Below are 18,661 nucleotides of genomic sequence, written 5' to 3'. Positions count from 1 at the left end.
TGTAAACTACTAATTCACCTGAAGTGCATGTCTTTGGGGGTGAGAGGAATTCTGAGAACCTGGGGAGAAAATGCAAACTCCACACAGAAAGACTTTAACCCACAACCATCTTGCTGTGAGGAGACAGTTCTACCCACAATGTGTTCATATTCATATTTCTTCCAAAGGTGTACAAAGTAGGTCCCATTGTTCTCATTTACTTTGTCGATACTAAATACTCAGTGCAAAGTACTCCTTAATATAACTGCATGCGTTAATAATAGATACAGGGAAGGAAATTGTTCACCAAACAATTCTTATTTGAGGTTCCTACTTTCAGTTTATCTCACAAGATAAAGCTTAGAGTTTAGTTCAGAGACAGTCAGTTCTTCTGAGAGAAGTAAAATCAGATATGAGTGTGTGACTGAAGATTTGAATCTTTGGACTTCTAATAAAAAAATATACAGTTACCAATTACCCAAAAAGTTTCCAATTACTGTCAACATTTTATGAATACTAGTGACTGAATATTTCTCTTTACTGTCGTCAGTACATTCTTTAGACTGACTGAAATCTCCAGTACAACAGCTTGAGACCTTTAATTGCATACACTGTGCTTGAATTTAAACAGAGTAAATATTTGCCTTATTTACTCAAAATAATTTCTAATACTCCTAAACATTTAACATGCTGTATTTTGAAATGAATGGATATTTAAGTTTTTGATAATGTTGTGACATCATCTTGGCAGATTTACCACTTTTCATAGAACATTTGTTTCTAGGGAAATAATTGCTGTTAGCCTTTGTTTAATAGTCAATACATATTTAAAACAGGGAGTTCATTTTCAATCTTCATATTATGCATAAAGGAATTATAAAAGCTCTTACTTATTCAAGTAATTATGTGAAAATGTTGACTCATGCCCTTTTGTTGATACTCTTGCAATTAGGTTTGATTTGAATTTGATTCAGAAGTTTTCCAACCATTGATGCAGATATTTTCTATTATTAAAATATTACCTCATTTATTTTCATTTATAAATTAAATAGCAATCCATTTAGGCATTTCTGCAACTGGTCACTTATTTCTCAACATTATTCCAAAATAAAACACATTTAAAACTTAATTAGTTAATGTTTTTTTCCCAAAGTTCGCTAGATATTGTGACAAGGATTAGTTAGAATAAAAATGAAGGCAAGATAAGTTTGAATGCAACCTTTATTTGTACATCTTTAAAGACACTGTATAAATAAGAGCTCAGTTGGTTGTAAGTTTACAAATATAGTACAATATTAGATGTTGGCTGGAGGTTGCTATACCTGTCTGATTGGAATGTCCAATCAGAGTTCAATATTGTGTTCTATCTTTTCAAATATAAATGAGTTATTATGCAAATATGCTTCAGTTTAAATTAAATTAATTAATAATAATAATAATTATCCTTTATTGTCCACAATGGGGAAATTTTTGAAATTAGTGTGTTTTATATAAACTTTTCATTGTTACTTAAAGCCACAGTAAACTGATACTGTGACATATCAGATGTATTAAAACACAGAGGATGGTGCCATTCCTCATCTCTCCAGCAGATGTCCCTCTAATGGCATGCTCCCCTCAAAAATAGACAGGACCACATTATCCATTTTTTATATTGTAGACACATTTATAGATCTTTTTTCTTTACAGTGAAATTCATCTGTCACACAAAATGACCCCAAAATGAAGAGAGCACACAATACAGTCAATAAACCAAAACTTTTTTTAACCTATGATTGTCACTTACTGCGAGTCACAAAAAAATACACACTCAATAAATAATCTAGAGAAATATGTACAATATGCACAACAAGAATTCAATGGAAGTGCAAATAAAGCTTTGGATCCCTGTACAGGGAATAAGATAAGCAGATGTGGATTGAGCAAGCTGTCCCCAACATACATGAAGAAAATTTCATTTGGAAGTCATACATTTACAGGACATTTAGTAACATTTAGACTTTGAGCTCCTGCATTTTATGACTTTTAATAAAGAGCTGAGCAAAAAACTGAAATCAGTGAGAATAAACACGTTACAATATATACAGTGTATCGCATTCCACAGAACACTGGAGCGTATTTAATGCTCATCATCCAGTGAGGATCAAGGCAACATCCATGGCACTACAAGTGGCTGAGAGAGACAGGCAGAGAAAAAGAGGGATCCAGAAAGTGGGCAACTCACTGCAGAGGAGAAGATACTTCACTGTGTTCCTGCTGGCTTTCATTGGCGCTACAGGCTGTGTTATTTAACACTGTATAACTCTGCTACCTTGCCCCAACTGGACCGGCAAGACCAAAAGAAGAAGAAGATAAGAGTTGGTCTGCATGTATGGTCGTGTGTGCGCCTCCTTCCAGTTGGGTTGATAACACACACACTTATTACAATGCACACAAGTGAGTTGCAGTCTTCTGTAAAGTCAAAAACTTTTAAGTCTCTGCTGGGTTTTTTGGAGCTACCCAGAGTTCAAATATTCCAGCGCCACCTCATAGCAAAACTTGTACTGGTCCTAGGAGACAAGAAAGGAGAAGAATATTATAGATGCACCTGATCAACCTGCTAAAATGGTCTATAATTGAGGGAAATCAAACATCTGTCCCCTCTCAAGATTGATTGAAACTCGCGCGAGATCAAAACATAATGGCGATTTCCGAATTCCAAATTTAAGTGGAGAAATGGACAATTTGTGAATACGGTATTTTTGTTGAATGGAAGTGCATTTAAAGCTCGCGTCCCAGGGATGCACGCTTCGTGTGTCCCTGTCAAAAAACATCCATCAAAGACGCAAAGATGCAAGCAAACGAGAACACTGTACATGAATGTACAGACACAAAGGGAATACATTGAAACCCTTCAGCTTCCCTTCCTCCTTTGTGCAGTGAATGTTGTTGGAACATAAATGAACGACTGATACATTTAATTAATGCTTGTCAAATTCTAGCTGTTTGATCACCCTGTTGGGTTTCTCTGCTAGTAAAAGCTCTTTAAAATGTCTGCTGATGTGACTAAGCACTTAAAAGTTGATTGATTGATTGACTGACAGATGGAAAGACAGGTTTTCATGCTACTTTGTGCAACAAGGACAGCAGCATTCCTTTCCTCATCAAGAAGTCAGTATTTCTTTCCTTATCAAAAAGTCTTACTAATCAGAAGGGATTAAAACTCCTAAAAGTCTAAAACATACCATATAATTTGAAAAAAAAGAGAGGCCAACTGGCATTTTTAAAAATTTCTGTAAAAATAATCTACTTAAACTATAATAATCAACTTAAGCAATATAAACAAATGCCTTTGATTTTCTGTAGCTCCTTGCAATTACTTGGAAAATAACTTATTCACCAGAAACTATTTTAATGCATTGGTTTCTAAATGGTCAATACACCAACTTCCCCTGATTATCCTTTCATCTGTTGCTCATGAGTTCCCCACACACTTGTTTACTTTGTGAGATCGTAATAAATGACACGATACTACACTATCATTCAACTCTGGTCTAGAGTACAGCGACTGTGCTCCTCACCAACAGGTCCACCATGTTGGGCTTGTTGTTCCGAAGGGTTTTGACCGCATGGAAAACATCCACAGTGCGCTGGTGTTGAAGCATCTCACACACAATGCTGATGGCACAAAATGTTCCGCTGCGGCCGCCTCCATTCCTACAATTGTCATAAGGAAAGAACATTAACAGAAATCACTTCAACTACGCCTCATATAGAAAAGGTCGACTGATGAAGATAAAGCTGTTTGTTTTTGATGCAGTAACACTCTTCAGTCAGTAGGTGGAGATGTTTAATTCTTTTTCATGTGGACACTGAATGAATGCACTGAATAAGTGAATGCTCTGGTAACTTACAGACAGTGAACCACAGTTCGCCCCTCGCCCCCGTCGTACTCTTCCTGCCACTTGTCCACTTGTCGAATCAGCTTGAGGAAGGACCGTTTGGACATGGGTGTGTCTCTGTACATGGGCCAACCCAGGAACTGAAACTGCTGAACCATCCGGTAGCCATCCTGAGGCTGGAGGGAGGGAGGGGGGGGGGCACTCTGGTTATCACAGGTTGACCAAAAGAGTAGGGAATTTTATCACTGTTATGTAAAGAGAGACTAGGAATATAGGGCTAGTAGGACGAGAGATCAATCAGGGCAGAAGGAGTCACTAGAGAGATGGATGGGTAGATAGTCGGATTGATAGATGAGAGCAGTTACTGCTGGAGACAGACAGTTAAAATCTAAGATACAGACACTCTAAATCATACTCAGACACATCGATCAATTACACTTGTCAGTGATCATGTGAGATTAGACTGTATTCCTGAGGCAGTTACAACACGGTAGTATGAGGAGTGATTATCGACAGCTAAATGTAGAAGTAAGGAGTAAAGACAGCCGAATGCAGGTGTTGGCGGTCAGGTTCTTATTTCTGGCAGCTTATTAAGTTTGTGTGTTTACATTTATCATTGTGTCTCTCCAGATTCAGAGTCCTAGCTGCTCAGGATGGTCAACACCGTGTGCAGCTTTGGTAAGAATTATTTCTTCCAGGAGACATTGCTAACCCTAAGGTCAAGAATTATGTAAAGCAATGGTCTCCAACATGAGAGCCATCCGTGACCCACCCAGGAAAACTAAATGTCTCAACATGACCAACAGCAATGTTAAATGACTCCTAAGCAGGACGGTCATAATCACACTCACGCTTCTTTAATTAAGACGGAGAAGTGGTTCCTTTTTTGCTTATATGATTTCAAACAAAACATGTGACCCTAGTAATAGATTCATGTGTGCGAGTTGTGAGCAGGACAAAAAATAATTGATTTGAATATTTTTTAAGAGAAGAAGAGTATGAGAAATGAACATAATTCTGTACAGAAATATTTTTTGAATTCTCTTCAATTACATCTATAATCTTATGACCCCTTAGATTCATACTAGAAACTTTTAATGGGCTTCCTAATCAGGAAATAATAAGGAATGCTTTTTAAGGAAGTTTAACTTTTAATTCATGTCCTATAAGAGTCATGTGAAGGACAGTCAGAGACTTTAACTCCGTTTCTACTTTTTAAACTGCATGTGAACATTCCTAAAGCTGTCTTAAGCTATGTGAAAGCACTGATGCAGTGCTATAGTCAAAGAGTAGAATGAATCTGCACAGCTTGAATGGACAGGCTGGGATGTGTGGGACGTGTGAGGTGTGCAGTCACAGTAAAAAGTGACTGTTAAGATTATCGCTGGAAAGACAAACAAGTTACTAAAGTTACAAAAAATATGCAACAAAGGACAAAAACTACACAACAGACTAATCATAAAAATGTAAATGTCCGGTATTTTTTTGTGAATAATAAATGTTCCGTTTGAAGCGTGACCCTCCTGTGTCTCCGTACCCGTGCTGCGTTGTAAATTCGAAAAATTCTGCTGATGATGTCCTCCTCCAAGTCAGCAGACACAAACTCCACCTGGATCGGTCCGTGGCGGTGGACTCCATTTTCTGGCCAGTACTGTGGGCACAACTAAACAAAATAGGCATGCCAACACACACACGCACACGCACACACACACACACACAAACACGGAAAAACACACACGGAAAAACACACACACAAAGACCAATCAAAGGAAAAAACACAAGAAAGGAAATGGAAGATGATTCATTAGTTACTGAATGTCTCACTAAATGCAGTGACATTGGTTCTAGCTCCTCAAAACATGCATGTTGAACATCTTTATATGATTGCATAAAGTTTGAGGACATGAAGTGCAAGCATTAAAAGGTGGAGAGAAAGAAGGTGACTTAATTCAATGTTAAGTGCTTTCTCTTTGGAATGTGATGAATCTTCACTGCAGAAGATTGAACACAAAACACTCCAAAGTATGAGTGCTTTCTCCTAATCAAGTGACCTTTGGCTCTACAAATCAAACTTGTCAAAAGACTTAACGTCAATGATTCTTCACTTATTTTTCTGGCTCACAGAAAAACGAATCCTTTATCTGACCAAAAAAAAATGGAATCAAAAGATTAAGACATTCATTAAAAGACACTTAATTGATAGCTGTACTGATACATATATACATACATACATACATATGTATATATACACACACAAAATTAAATTTATTTCTTCAAAATGTTTCACTTTATTTATCCATTCATTCTTTCATTCATTCATCTTCTAACGCTTTCTCTGCTGTTATGGGTCGCGGGGAGCTGGGGCGTATCCCAGCTTGAGGCGGTGGAAACTCGAGGCACGACGCCAGTGGACCGCGGAGCCACACAGAGATGTAGGCAAACACACACACACACTCACTCACTCCTAATACAAAATATTTTATTCTGTGGGGTCAAAAACCTCTGGCTGAGATTCAATCATTATTTACCAAATAAAATGCTATCCAACATTGATAATAACTCAGTTTTTAGTTTAGAAGCAGTTGTTGCAAGTGTTATTGGCGGCTCTGCGGTGGGGAAAAGTACAGACTGATAAATATACCACAACATAAGAACCACAAAATCTTTGCCATTTCAGCTGAGAAAACTAGTTAAGAACTTACACCTGCAGAGAGCGACGCTGGCTTCACAGCCCTGAATCAGACGTGGTGAAGTGTGCACGCACAGACGGACAGATTTCACACTGACAGACATGCCTACCAACTAAGTAATGAACAAACATGGGAAAAAGGAGACTACCTGAGAAGAATGAAAAGTCAACAGGTGCAAAAAAACAACGATGCTGATGGAGGAGACAGTAAACCTCCACCTCCCTTCCCTCTATCTACTCAGGCTCCCCTCCCTTTCAACCTGCACTGCTGCCTTAGCTGGCTGGCTGACTGACTGGCTACAGTGAGAATATTCAATGAAAGGCCTTTTCTATCCAGCCAGTCAGTCAGCCACCTAGGGAAAGGGGATTTGGATGGGCGAGGAGCCTGGCTTCAGGCTTTGATCCCCGGGTGTTATGACAGAGCCTCGGGCTGTGAAATCTGGAGAGTCTCTTCCACAGGCCTGTTTCTCCAAGTCCTCTTCCACTCTGCAGTACCTGCCTCATTTCAAACACATCCTGTATATAGCTATAGTCTTATATATGTTTCCAAACACAAATACATCCCTGGGCTTTCTCCATGAAATCATAAAAAAGAAAAGTGCTCTCCTAGAATCCGGTTCCCACAGTGTTTTTTTTTTATTTTTTATAATATTTTTTGCAGAACTGTTACATACAGATGTCTGATGAAAGGAATTGCTTGTGAGCACATTTCTTGTAATATCTCCAGAGGATTAGTTTGTGTTTTATCGTATGTTCGCTGTATTCATGCACACCGGTCAGGTTTACCTGGGCTGGATCAACGTCATTGAGCATTACTATGGATGTGCAGTGGTAGTCTAGCACCAATCTCCAGAAATCCTTCACTGTGTTGGGCAATGGGTGCTGGGTCACGATGAATGCAGAGGGCTGCTTGTAACTCTGGAGGAGAGACAAGATTATCAAAATGAAAGGAAATATTGAGAAAAAGAAATGCCACATTCATCAAGGCATTCTACCAAGAATACACCAACAACTGTTTTCAAATGATTTCTATGCAAACACTGCACTTTTAATGTGGTTCCTGACTCCCGCAGAAAACCCAGAAATAACCAAGAGGTTCCTTGAAGGTCACCTGCTGAATCCAGGTAAGAGCAAAGAAGTCCATCATTGGATACGAACTTTTGTCAAGGTGCTCTCTGTCCAGTCTTACCTGGATAAATTTAACACTTGAAAATTGCTATATATATCATTTTGTGTTATCCTATGTTGCGTTTTAGTTATGGTGACAGATAATAATAACTGTTAATTTACTCAAATCCCGAATATCCCTACAAGGGCCGATACAAGGCCATCATATGAGAAGATGAAGTTTGAAACCATGAAATTCATATTGTTTGACTAACACATTTTTTTGACAACTTGCAACCTCAACCTGCTTATAGAGGTCATGTGAGGTCATGTGAGATTAAAATCCTCCAACAGTTACTAAATGGAAAGTCAATATTTAAAGTTGTAATCTCAATCTAGCTGTCCTGTCCTTCAAGTTTAATGTCTGGCTCCATATTAATATTTTCTTCCTTTTCTTGACATCTGAGACTGAATCTCAATATAATCTGTGAACAAGACCTTCAAACCATGATCGGAAGTTCAAAATCTTCAGTATAAAGACTGGAGTTTCTTTTGCTTTTATTTTGAAGTATTTAAAACATGGGGTTAAATGATTTATTAGACAAAATCCAATGTGGACAGGGCTGAAATACCAGCATCATGTCCACCACCTTAACATACCAATGTTGTCTTTTATTAACTGACAAAGAGAAAATACCTGCAGAAACATCAATGATTAGCAAATTTTATCAAAAACATCTTGTAGTTTCAAATCAAACGGAGTGAGGTAGCTGCAATTATTTCCCTCATAACTGACTGTAAATTTACCGTTTTATAATTGCAGGAATTCAAGTATGAAGAATTCTATCAATGCTGGAATGGCAATTAAATCCATCAAACGAGACCTATCATTGTCTGTGTTTGACTCTTACATCCATGAGTGCCGCGTTGATATAATTGGAACTCTCTCCATCGATGGTGATTAGAAAGGGGAGGCAGCGGTCTGGAGGAAGAACGTCCATGCAGCGGTTCTTCTCATGGTTTCTAGGCAGCAAGGCGATGCTGCAATCTTCCACCCGCAGAGTGGGAGTCACCATGTTCAGAGTCTGTGGGGGTCGAAGCACAAGACAACCTGTCACAATGATGAAGGTAGCGCAAATGTTTCTACCAATATGATCATTAAAGATCCATTAATGGACCATGTTAGCGATAGCTCTCACTCCTCTGATCCACCAGTGGTGAAACTTGCATCCCATAGTCCTCTCGTTCAATGAAAATAAGGGGCTTTAATTACAGATTAAAGATGTTTCCTGTATTTTAAACTTTATAATCTTTTAATACAGGTTTCTACACTGGCATTATTTGCCTTATTGTGGCAACATCGTCTCACCCTAAACTCTTCTTTAATGGGGCTGGAGTTGGTCTGCGGGTCCAGGCGGTTCATGTCGTAGTACACAGAACGGAGCTGACTGGCAGGAATCGTAGTATCGCCGCAGAGACACGCCTCCAAAATGGCATCGTGGATGAAGACGTACTGCTCCTGCAAAAAACAGCATCCTCATTGCGAATCCGTAAGACTTCTGAGAGTCTTGACAAGATATGATTTTATTTTTAGTAGTAGATTACATTTTTGAGCCAGAAAAAAAAAACCTTTCCCTGAGGTTAGACCAATTATTCTTCATCCCAAGGCAGATTCTAGGACTAATATTTCTTGCTGCATGTTCAAAGGTTACATTACATATTTTTGGCTTTGGCTTCTTGCTCTCATGAAAGTGACATTTTACAAACCTTATATATTTGGAGGCATGAAAGAAGGCACTATCTTAAGTTCAATGACCTTCCACCAGTTTTTCATGACCTCATAAAACCTCTGTTAACTCATCCAGGTTGAGACTTCATCATCATTATTGTCATCATCATCTTCATAGCACGATCAAGGTTAATTTCAACAGAACAAAAACAACCCCCACTGCTCTCTGTGAAAAGCAAAACTGAAAATCGCAACACAATTTGTCCTCCTCACGTCAGTCAGTCAAGCAGTTGTCATGGTGACACAGCTTGTGGCTTGATGCAAATCTTTTTTGAAGTGACATTTTCAGCTGACACTCACCTGTCACTTCAGAGCAGAATCTATGAACATGCATGGGGTCACTGATTTGCAAACATTACCCATTTGTTAATTCTGGTTCAGAAGGTGAACTGTTGACCTGAGAGTTTGACTAACTCTGTAAAGGTCAGGGGGGTCATCCACGAACAGAAATTCACAGATTGATAGACCCTATCTAAACTGATAAAATGTAAATAACAACAAGGCTTTTCATTTTCCGCGGACGGATTGAACCACGTTGGCGCCATGGCGTCTGGCCATGGGCTGAGGAGCCTTGCCAACGGGCCTGAACACCTGCGAAGCAAAATACACACATACACACATTTTGAAGGTCACTGAACTTGAGGAGAATGACTCAGGGTGAACAACATTTGGTCTCCAGTTACTCAAATCCCAATTCGGACGTCAACAGTGAAACATTTGCCCATTAAGTCCAATGACGCTTGTGATTCAAAGCGAATTACAGTGAAATGATGCATTCAACGAGACTATGGACACCTCCAGATGGCCGGTGTTCAGCATAACAGCAAAAAGTCCTCCAGTATCCCGTACTGGCATAAAGCTGGAGGATGAGCCAGGGATTTTTTTCAGCCATCAATATGCGCTAAATGCTCTCAGTTACAAGCCTCTAAACCCTTTTATTATCACATGTTCTGGCAAGCGCTCGTGCTTTGTGCAAAGCATTTCGGAAGACAGTTGGGAATGCTCTTCAGTGCTTTTCTTTTGTGAGAGATGATACTAAAATTGCAAAGCGACAGCTGTAAATACATTTATTGTGAACACTATTCTTCTGATATTTTAAGCAGATTTGAAGAGCACTTGTCCCACAGTCATCAAAAAATGGTAACCTACAATTTTGTATATTTGAGTATACAAGTAGTCCTCAACACACAAACACTATTGTTTCGGAGAAGTTGTTCGTAAGTTGAATTGTTTGTTAGTCATTATTTATTAAAGTTTAATCTATAATCGCCATTTGAGATCATTGAAATACAATTACTATTCTAGATACGGACGTACTATTCCCTGAGACTTAACAAAAATAATTATAGGACATAAAAACAACACAGAACTAGAACCAAGGCAGTCAGACTGCAACATCCCACCACACCCATGAAAAATTTACCCTGACCTGCTTGCATAGGTCAAAGATCAAAGCTAGTGCTCTGACCTACTGTCATTGATCAAAGCACCAGCTCAAACTGACATTCTCCCTCGTCTTTCCATCTTATCCAGCCGCTAAGTGTACAAAAGTTGAAATTTGACCTTGACCTGGTTTTCTAAAGGTCAAGGTCATCATCTCATTTTCATCCCCGAGTCATGCCCGAGTCATGTGCTTTTTGTTTCATCTTTCTATCAGCAACGGTTGTGAAGATATTTGGTGGACGAACGGATGGACGGACAGACGAACACACAAACACTGACAATCATAATACGTCATCGTTTCACGGAATGTAATAAAATTAAATGCAGGATAGGTCAATTCAAGTTGTTTTCAATCATACATGGGTTTAAAAAAAAAAGTTAAAGTAAAAATCAGTTTTAAATAATTTCACTTGAATTTACGTCTCTCTGCCACAAATATGTTCATATGTTGAGGACTACTTGTATTAACACTGTTTGAGGATGTGATAATTGGAGTGACACTTAAAAAATAAATGGCAGCAAAAAAGAAAAAAATTATGTCGAATTCTGGAAAGTAATGTGTATGATAAGTCACTGGGGCCAAATCGTAAAATGTCTGCACAGAGTGGATCTCTTTCCTCACAGACATAAATTTAATAAATTTCTGGTAATTATTTATTTTTCCACAGCTTTTCACTTTGCTATTAATTCTGAGCTTTAGCTCTGAAGCACAAGGGAAGTAGGGGCTTATGCTAAGAAATACTCGCAGATACTAGTTAATCCATATTTGATGGCAACAGCTCATCCAGCTGCATTCTCGCTCTTTTCTGTTTAGCGATGGGTCTTATGGGGATGGGCCGGTGCGGGAACTGATTGATCATACCTCAGTTTGGACCATGTTGACCCTGCGTGAGCGCAGCTCCCTCACGCAGTTGTAAATGTCCACCACGCCCTCTCGCTCCGCCATGTCCAGCATGATGTCAATGACGATGAAGCAGCCCGTCCGTCCCGCGCCAGCACTGCAGGGAATCACAAAGACCGAAAACCTCAGAGGTTTATAAACATTCAACATATTGGATGTTAAAATACAACCATAATAGATATTTTCTGAGGGTGATTTATTTGATCAAAATCAGATATGTCTGTTGAGTCAATTATTTTGACTCAACGGACATATTTTAAAAATTAAATATATATATATATATCTGCAAACCGACTGGTGTTATAGCTGGTTTGAACTTTATTCTGCTCCTGCAGCTACGGACAGCTTTATCTGTGAAGAACATTTGAATATGTGGTTAATATTAGCTTTATTTAGCCATTTTATTCAAATGTGCCAAGTAATGAACATTATTAAATTTATTCTTTGACAATTATTTTCTGCTTCCTACTGCAATATTGTTTTTAATTTGCTCCGACATTCATTGTAGAATACCTCTTGCCACATTTAGTACTTGAACTATTTAACACTTAAACCATTTATTAAAAGTTACACAATTTCAGATTTTTTAATCATATTTCTGCCAATGACGGTGAATTACAGGATGATAGTTTATTATTATACTGTATACAGTATTTAATGAATTCAGCAGAATGTTGGTTTCTAAAATAATTGCCTTAATACGTATTTGAAATTATTCAGAATTTGTGCGGTAAATATTCAAACTAAGAGGTTAATTTTAAAGCCGACGCTGTCTTCATGCCTTTCTTTTGTAACATTGTGGAATTTTGAATTACAATTTAAAGTAATGAATATATACATTAAAAAGACCCTCCTGTTGCAGGAATTTTTTTTTTGCTTGCGATAGTTTTATATTGATCTTTTCTTTTTAAAATTCTTGTTCATCTCCAACGTGGTGGGCTGTGATTGACACAAACAGGTTTAATCTCTTGGAACAGCTGGTTTGTTTGGTTTCTAGATGGTCAGACAGGTTAGAAACAAATGTGTGTTGGTGCTAAGCTACGTTTTACACCGACCTGCAGTGAACCACCATGGGCCCGGCATTGGTCAGCGTCTTGGATTTAACTCTTCTTATGAAGCCTAGCAGTCCTGTGGCGTGATAGGGCACGCCGTGGTCCGGCCAGCCCGTGAAGTGAAACTGTCGTATCTCCCTGATCTCATGAGCCCCCCTCTGAGGAACAGAGCCATAACATTAAACACACAGAGCAGAGGAGGCGCAGTAGAAGATGACCAGGAGAAGGTGAGGAGACGGATGATCCAGGGTGAGGATGGTGTAAGAGGTCCTTCTATTGCAAACATGGAGCCCGATTGAATACAAACACACACTTCATGGACAAAGCATCAGGCGGATCGAGCAAACACTCTAAAACCTAACGGCAAACAGGATGTCCAAGCCCTCCTACTTTGTCTTTCTTTGCTTACTGTACCAATCTCATATAGTTCCATCTATAATCTGGTGGAGTTTATTGGTGGATTAATTTTCCCTCGGTTTGGGATGTAACGCACCAAGATTCAACAAATATGAAGTGATGTAAACTCCATCAACTATCTTTTTCCTTTAACTTTTATTCACCCATATTTAAAGTAAATCAGCCAAAACTGTCTGATAATTGTGGACTTCAATGGGTTACACTGGGAAAATCTGTAAATAAATAAAATGAGCAGTGCATATTCTTTTTTTTTTTTTTTTTTTAGTTTTGAACAAATTATTTTTTTCCCAAATGCTTCAAATATGGCAGCCTGGTCGGAGGTCACACATCTCTGGGTGTGATGTGATAGTTAGCACTCCAGGGTAATTTCTGGGCCACTGACTAAACTGCCATAAACCACAACACATGCTGAGGGTATGAGTGAAGTGCATTAGATTACTGTACTGTTTACGTCCTCTGAGAGTTAATTTGTAAATTTAAATGATTACAGCACCTTTAATATTATTATGGAATTATGTTGTTTTTTTCTCTTTGCAGATCTAAATGTGTAGATGCTGCTTTAATCTCAGTGTGATCTGTGAAGTGGGGGTGGGGGAGGGGGGTGGGAGCTGCATGCATTTCCGTCTAGCAACAATTTATCTACTATTCAGGCCCTACAAATGAGTGTTGTTTCATCTCTTTGTGTATCACAGATTAAAACACGTACCTTCTCCACAGCAAAGGTCCGGATGACGTACTCCGAGAGCAGCTCCGTCTCTATCAGCGTCACCTTGATGTCTCTGTAGATCTCTGTGTCATCAGGCCAGTACTTGCAGCACTTCACCTGAGAGTGACAGAAACATTTTATAAAGCGATGCATCTGCGCGCACACATCCACACCCACACCCACACCCACACACACACACACACACACACACACACACACACACACACACAGCCTCTTAATTTCCCTGCTCATACCTGCTCATAAAATCCAAACGCCTGCATATTTCCAGGCCATTATTCTTTTTCCAATTTAGTCACATCACATTACCTTACATTTGCAACCTGATAATTCAGTATCTAAATAATTTCTTTCAACTCAAAATGAGATTTCCTCTGCATTACTTTGGACCCCACATCAAGGATCTGCTGTAAATGGGAATCTTATGTACTGGCGGAGAACTCATTCTCACATTATTGCTTTTTCATTCTCACATTGAGAATGTGAACATGAGTCTTAAGGTAGACCATGCAGACCTTTATATCTGCACAGAATAAACATTGAGGGGATGCGAGATCTGTCCACCTTAACTGATTGACTACCAGTGAGGAGAAATAAGATGGAACATTAAAGAAATTGTGTAGTACAAATGAGTGCAGGAGATTTTATGACAATCAGGTAATGATATGAAATAATAAACCCTTAGCTGTTTAAAGCAGATTTCCCAGCAGAAATCTAAAAGACCACACTGGAAATATTACTTGTATTAGGTATCATAAGAGTGTAAAATTACCCCCACCCCCTTCTTTTCCCTAGTTCAATTAAACTGTTTATATTGAGGGAGGAAGGCTGGCAAGGCTGGTAATAGAGATTGAGATCATGGAGGTATATCAGAGAATGATAATTTTTTGATGAAAGATAAACGCGACATCAGCCACAACTTGATTCAATTTTCATTTCAGGAGTCTGCGTGCTGATTAGAAATGAAATGAGATTTTGGTTTGTGGACTGACACAGGCAGAGAGGGACCTGAAATTCCCTGTCTCTGACACCTCTGATGACTAATCCCTGATGACAATCACAAATCCGACGTCCGCTTCCAGCCAGATTGAATTAGGCAAAAGCTATTACCTTATTAGATCTCTCTGAATCAGGCACTTGGTATTTTTTTGGGTGGGGTGGGGGGGGGGGATTAGCCTTTGGGCTAAATTATGCCAGCGTACACACAGATGTTCTTTTTGCGCGGCCACCTTATGAGGCGTGTGTACACAGCAATTCAATCTCATTCCGTCCTATGGACTAGGTATATGGGAAAGAGGCCCGCTGAGCATCACCTCATCACACACATCAGCGCGCCACCATCCAAACCAAATCTGTCATACTTCAAAGCACCAAGCTCCACCCGTCTGTGTGAAAGCAGCAGGACAGAAGCTGTGTGCCTGCATGTTTTGCGCGAGCCAGGATTTCCCAGAGTTCATCAGTAACTGTGCCAAGCAGATGGCCCACTGTGATATGGAGGGATGATTTTATGGGGCTCTCAGTGGAACCACCGTCACTATGACCAACTGTGACTGCCGCCCGCCATTGGACAAGGATCATATAACAGACGGTTTGGGGGCCCGGGCCCGTCGAGGACGGCGTGGCAGCAGAGCAGGTGTGGAGAAGGTGCTGGGCGGAGTGGGCGGCACTCAGCTACTGTAGAGGAACGTCTAATGAGGTGCCTAGAGATGAGCTGTGAAACATTACCAACTCTGCTACACTCAAGACCCACAAAAAATGCACATCAGCAAAATCAAGGTGTGTCTGTGTTCCAGAGCCTTTCAGCACAAATGTGTTAAAAATTCTGGGAAAAAAATCCCCAGGCAGTCAAAGCATTACACTGTAAGATAAGACCTTCATTTCCTCTTGATTATAACCTAACCAGGAGGAACTACAGTATGACTTAAGTGGAACAAATTAGGACTGAAGTAGAGCTGGGAGGCAGAACACGTGCTAAAGCGAATAAAGGCAGCGATGGCTGGGTTTGAGCATTATGAACCATCCTCGAGGTTCAATAACAGTCTCTTTTTGTCCAGTGAGGACAACATTAGGAGTGTTTGTACTCGGAGGAACCCGGTGGAGACCGGTGGCTATAATCTTCTGTTATAGAGCCATTCAGATGAAACAGTAGTAGTTGCCTGGATGCCTCTCTGGTAATGAAGGCCATCAATCAGTTTCTTCTCACTTCTGATCAGAAAGATGGAAAAAGAGCTGGCGGCACACGAGACCCACGCGCCACTAATTACACACACATCTGAAACATCTGGGCCCTGATGTCCACACACACACACGCACGCATACACACACACACACACACAAACACACACACACATAAAAGATGGCTCCATCGGGTTGTCAGTTGACTGGGGGCAAGGTAATCTTATTTAAGTTCTGTGGTTCAAGTGAAATCATAATTAATACCCACCCTGCCAACTTCCACCAGGTTGGTTACCGTGACGATAGCTGCTGTATTCTCCTGCCAGACCATCCTCCAGAAGTCGAAGACTGTTTCCTGCATGGGGCCTTAGGGAGGGAGAGGAGGAAAAGCGTTTTGAGAAAGAAATTCAATAAAGTTTATCCCAAAATCTGTAAAAGAGAGTTTTCAAACCCTACTTTGTGGTAGAACTGCAAGCAGAACATAAAACACACTCAACAAGAAATGTATTTATTCAATTTCCTCAGAAGTGCATTTTGGGTATATACTTTTATTACTTATTAAATACTATAGCTATGTGTGATTTTTAATTATCTAACACAAAAACACAGCCTCCCCATGAAAATTTAAAACCTTGCTAGTGGACTACTATCCTAGTGAAACAAGAAAAGGCAACCCCCAGACCTTTGTCAGAAAAAATCACAACATGCATCGTATTAAGATTTCACTAAACTGAACAACAGAATGTTGCCAAATAAAGACAAACATCTCCAGAACAGAACTTTAAAAAAGACATCAGGTGTCCAAACACTTCTCTGCTCATACAAAATTCATGCCACCCCTCAGTTCTACATGGTGCCAGAGTCTCGTGGGTAAAGCAGTCAGTGTTACAGTTCCACAGTTTAGAATATAACCACGTGTATGTCACTGTAAGCACTTTATGATTTTTATCCCTGCTTAATTACAAACACTTCTGCGTTCTAAATAAATGTATGATATGCATGATTGTTTTTAGTCTCTTTATAGACACATGCTTTTTGATTGATTTTTTCTGAGCCAATAAGGCTTCTGTAAATGCCTTTCACAGGCAGGGGATTTGGTTGTATTTACCGTCCTAACAAGAATACAGTCTATGGAGAATTTCCCCCTTCATTTCCACTCTACTGATTGATTTATTCATTGCACATCCACAAAAGATTCCTCTGACGGAGTCAAGTCAATGGCAACGGGCCTGGATACAAATGAAAACTAGAACCAAGGCAGTCAGAGACTGCAACATCCCGCGACTTACCCTGACCTACTTTCAGGGTAGGTCAGTGTACCCTGAAAGTAGTACCTAACTAGTGCATAGACTAGTGCATAGCCTAGTGCATATGGAGAAAGCCAGTGTAAGACCAGAGATCAAATCTAGTGCATCGGTAGATCAAAGCACTAACTTTCGTCTGTGGTCTTACTCACACTGGCCTTCTCCCTCGTCTTTGTATCCTATCTGGTTCCTGAATGTACAAAAGTTAAAATTTGACATTGACCTAGATTTCTCAAGGTCAAGATCCTTCATCCCCTTTGCTGCCCGAGTAATGTGCTTTTTGTTTCATCTTTCTATCTGCAATGGTTGAGAAGATATTTGGTGGACAAACGAACAAACAAACAAACAAACAAACTTATGAACGAACGAACGAACGCACGAACGCACGGACACTGACAATCGAAATACATCACTGCTTTGTGGCGGGATGTAACAAGAAGGTCCACATAAATCACACATTAAACTCTCTCTCTGTCTGTGGTGTGTGTGTGTGTGTGTGTGTGTGTGTGTGTGTGTGTGTGTGTGTGTGTGTGTGTGTGTGTGTGTGTGTTCATGCACGCTTGTGAGGTACAGCTCAAAGCAATTACTGCTCCACCACCCTTTCCACTGCACCAGTTGAAAATGGCAAAATAAATGTGCAGACTGCAACTGAACAGCTCTAATTTTTAAAACTTCATTGAGCATTAATTGTGGATTGATAGGAATTTAATCATCACTCCGGTTAATTAAAAATATTAATATTAGTTTTAATGAAAGACCAAGTGGAAAAAAATTACTTTTGACAAATTAATTACTGAGTGCAAACCTCTGCAGTAATGCAGTCTTTTGCATTGGCCCACATTATCTGGAGAAATTTTCACACGCAAGAGTAAAATGGTACAAAAAATGACAGACACACAAATCATGTGTGTTTTTCTTCCTGTCGTACAGGTGGAGCGTTTGGTTAGAGATGCCGGTGATTCCCCTTACTCACATGAAAGTAACTTTGGAGCATTTTTTTCTTCTGCAAATAAAAAAACCAGGAGAGTGAGACTCAGGAGAACACGCAGCAAACTAATATTGACCCACCATTGGTGAAATTGAGGTGTTTTTCTAGGCTACAAGGATAGTATATTCTACTGCAGCCGAACCTTTTTAGCGGCTGATAGCAGTTAGACATCAGTGGCAGCAGCACCAGTGGCCATTTTTAACATATTTGTG

At 39.6% G+C, this 18,661-nt stretch overlaps 1 protein-coding gene across 1 annotated transcript in view; it reads right to left on the bottom strand.

Moving 5' to 3' along the window:
* Positions 1-1,286: 1,286 nt before the first annotated feature.
* Positions 1,287-18,661, bottom strand: part of LOC137612718 (receptor-type tyrosine-protein phosphatase mu-like) — a 154,177-nt gene continuing 136,802 nt past the window's right edge. Inside the window, exons 24-34 of the mRNA XM_068341389.1 lie at positions 16,426-16,523; positions 13,965-14,081; positions 12,845-12,999; positions 11,751-11,886; positions 9,026-9,175; positions 8,568-8,741; positions 7,336-7,467; positions 5,398-5,511; positions 3,873-4,036; positions 3,540-3,675; positions 1,287-2,528 (exon numbers count right to left, since the gene is read on the bottom strand). Of these exons, the coding sequence (XP_068197490.1) occupies positions 2,475-2,528; positions 3,540-3,675; positions 3,873-4,036; positions 5,398-5,511; positions 7,336-7,467; positions 8,568-8,741; positions 9,026-9,175; positions 11,751-11,886; positions 12,845-12,999; positions 13,965-14,081; positions 16,426-16,523 (1,430 nt within the window). The 3' untranslated portion in view covers positions 1,287-2,474. The remainder of the gene's footprint in view (positions 2,529-3,539; positions 3,676-3,872; positions 4,037-5,397; positions 5,512-7,335; positions 7,468-8,567; positions 8,742-9,025; positions 9,176-11,750; positions 11,887-12,844; positions 13,000-13,964; positions 14,082-16,425; positions 16,524-18,661) is intronic.

The sequence above is a fragment of the Antennarius striatus genome, chromosome 18 (genome assembly GCF_040054535.1).
Source record: "Antennarius striatus isolate MH-2024 chromosome 18, ASM4005453v1, whole genome shotgun sequence".
NCBI classification, from domain to species: domain Eukaryota; kingdom Metazoa; phylum Chordata; class Actinopteri; order Lophiiformes; family Antennariidae; genus Antennarius; species Antennarius striatus.
The sequence above is the reverse complement of the archived record's forward strand: the minus strand, read 5'-3'. Positions and strand labels throughout refer to the sequence as shown.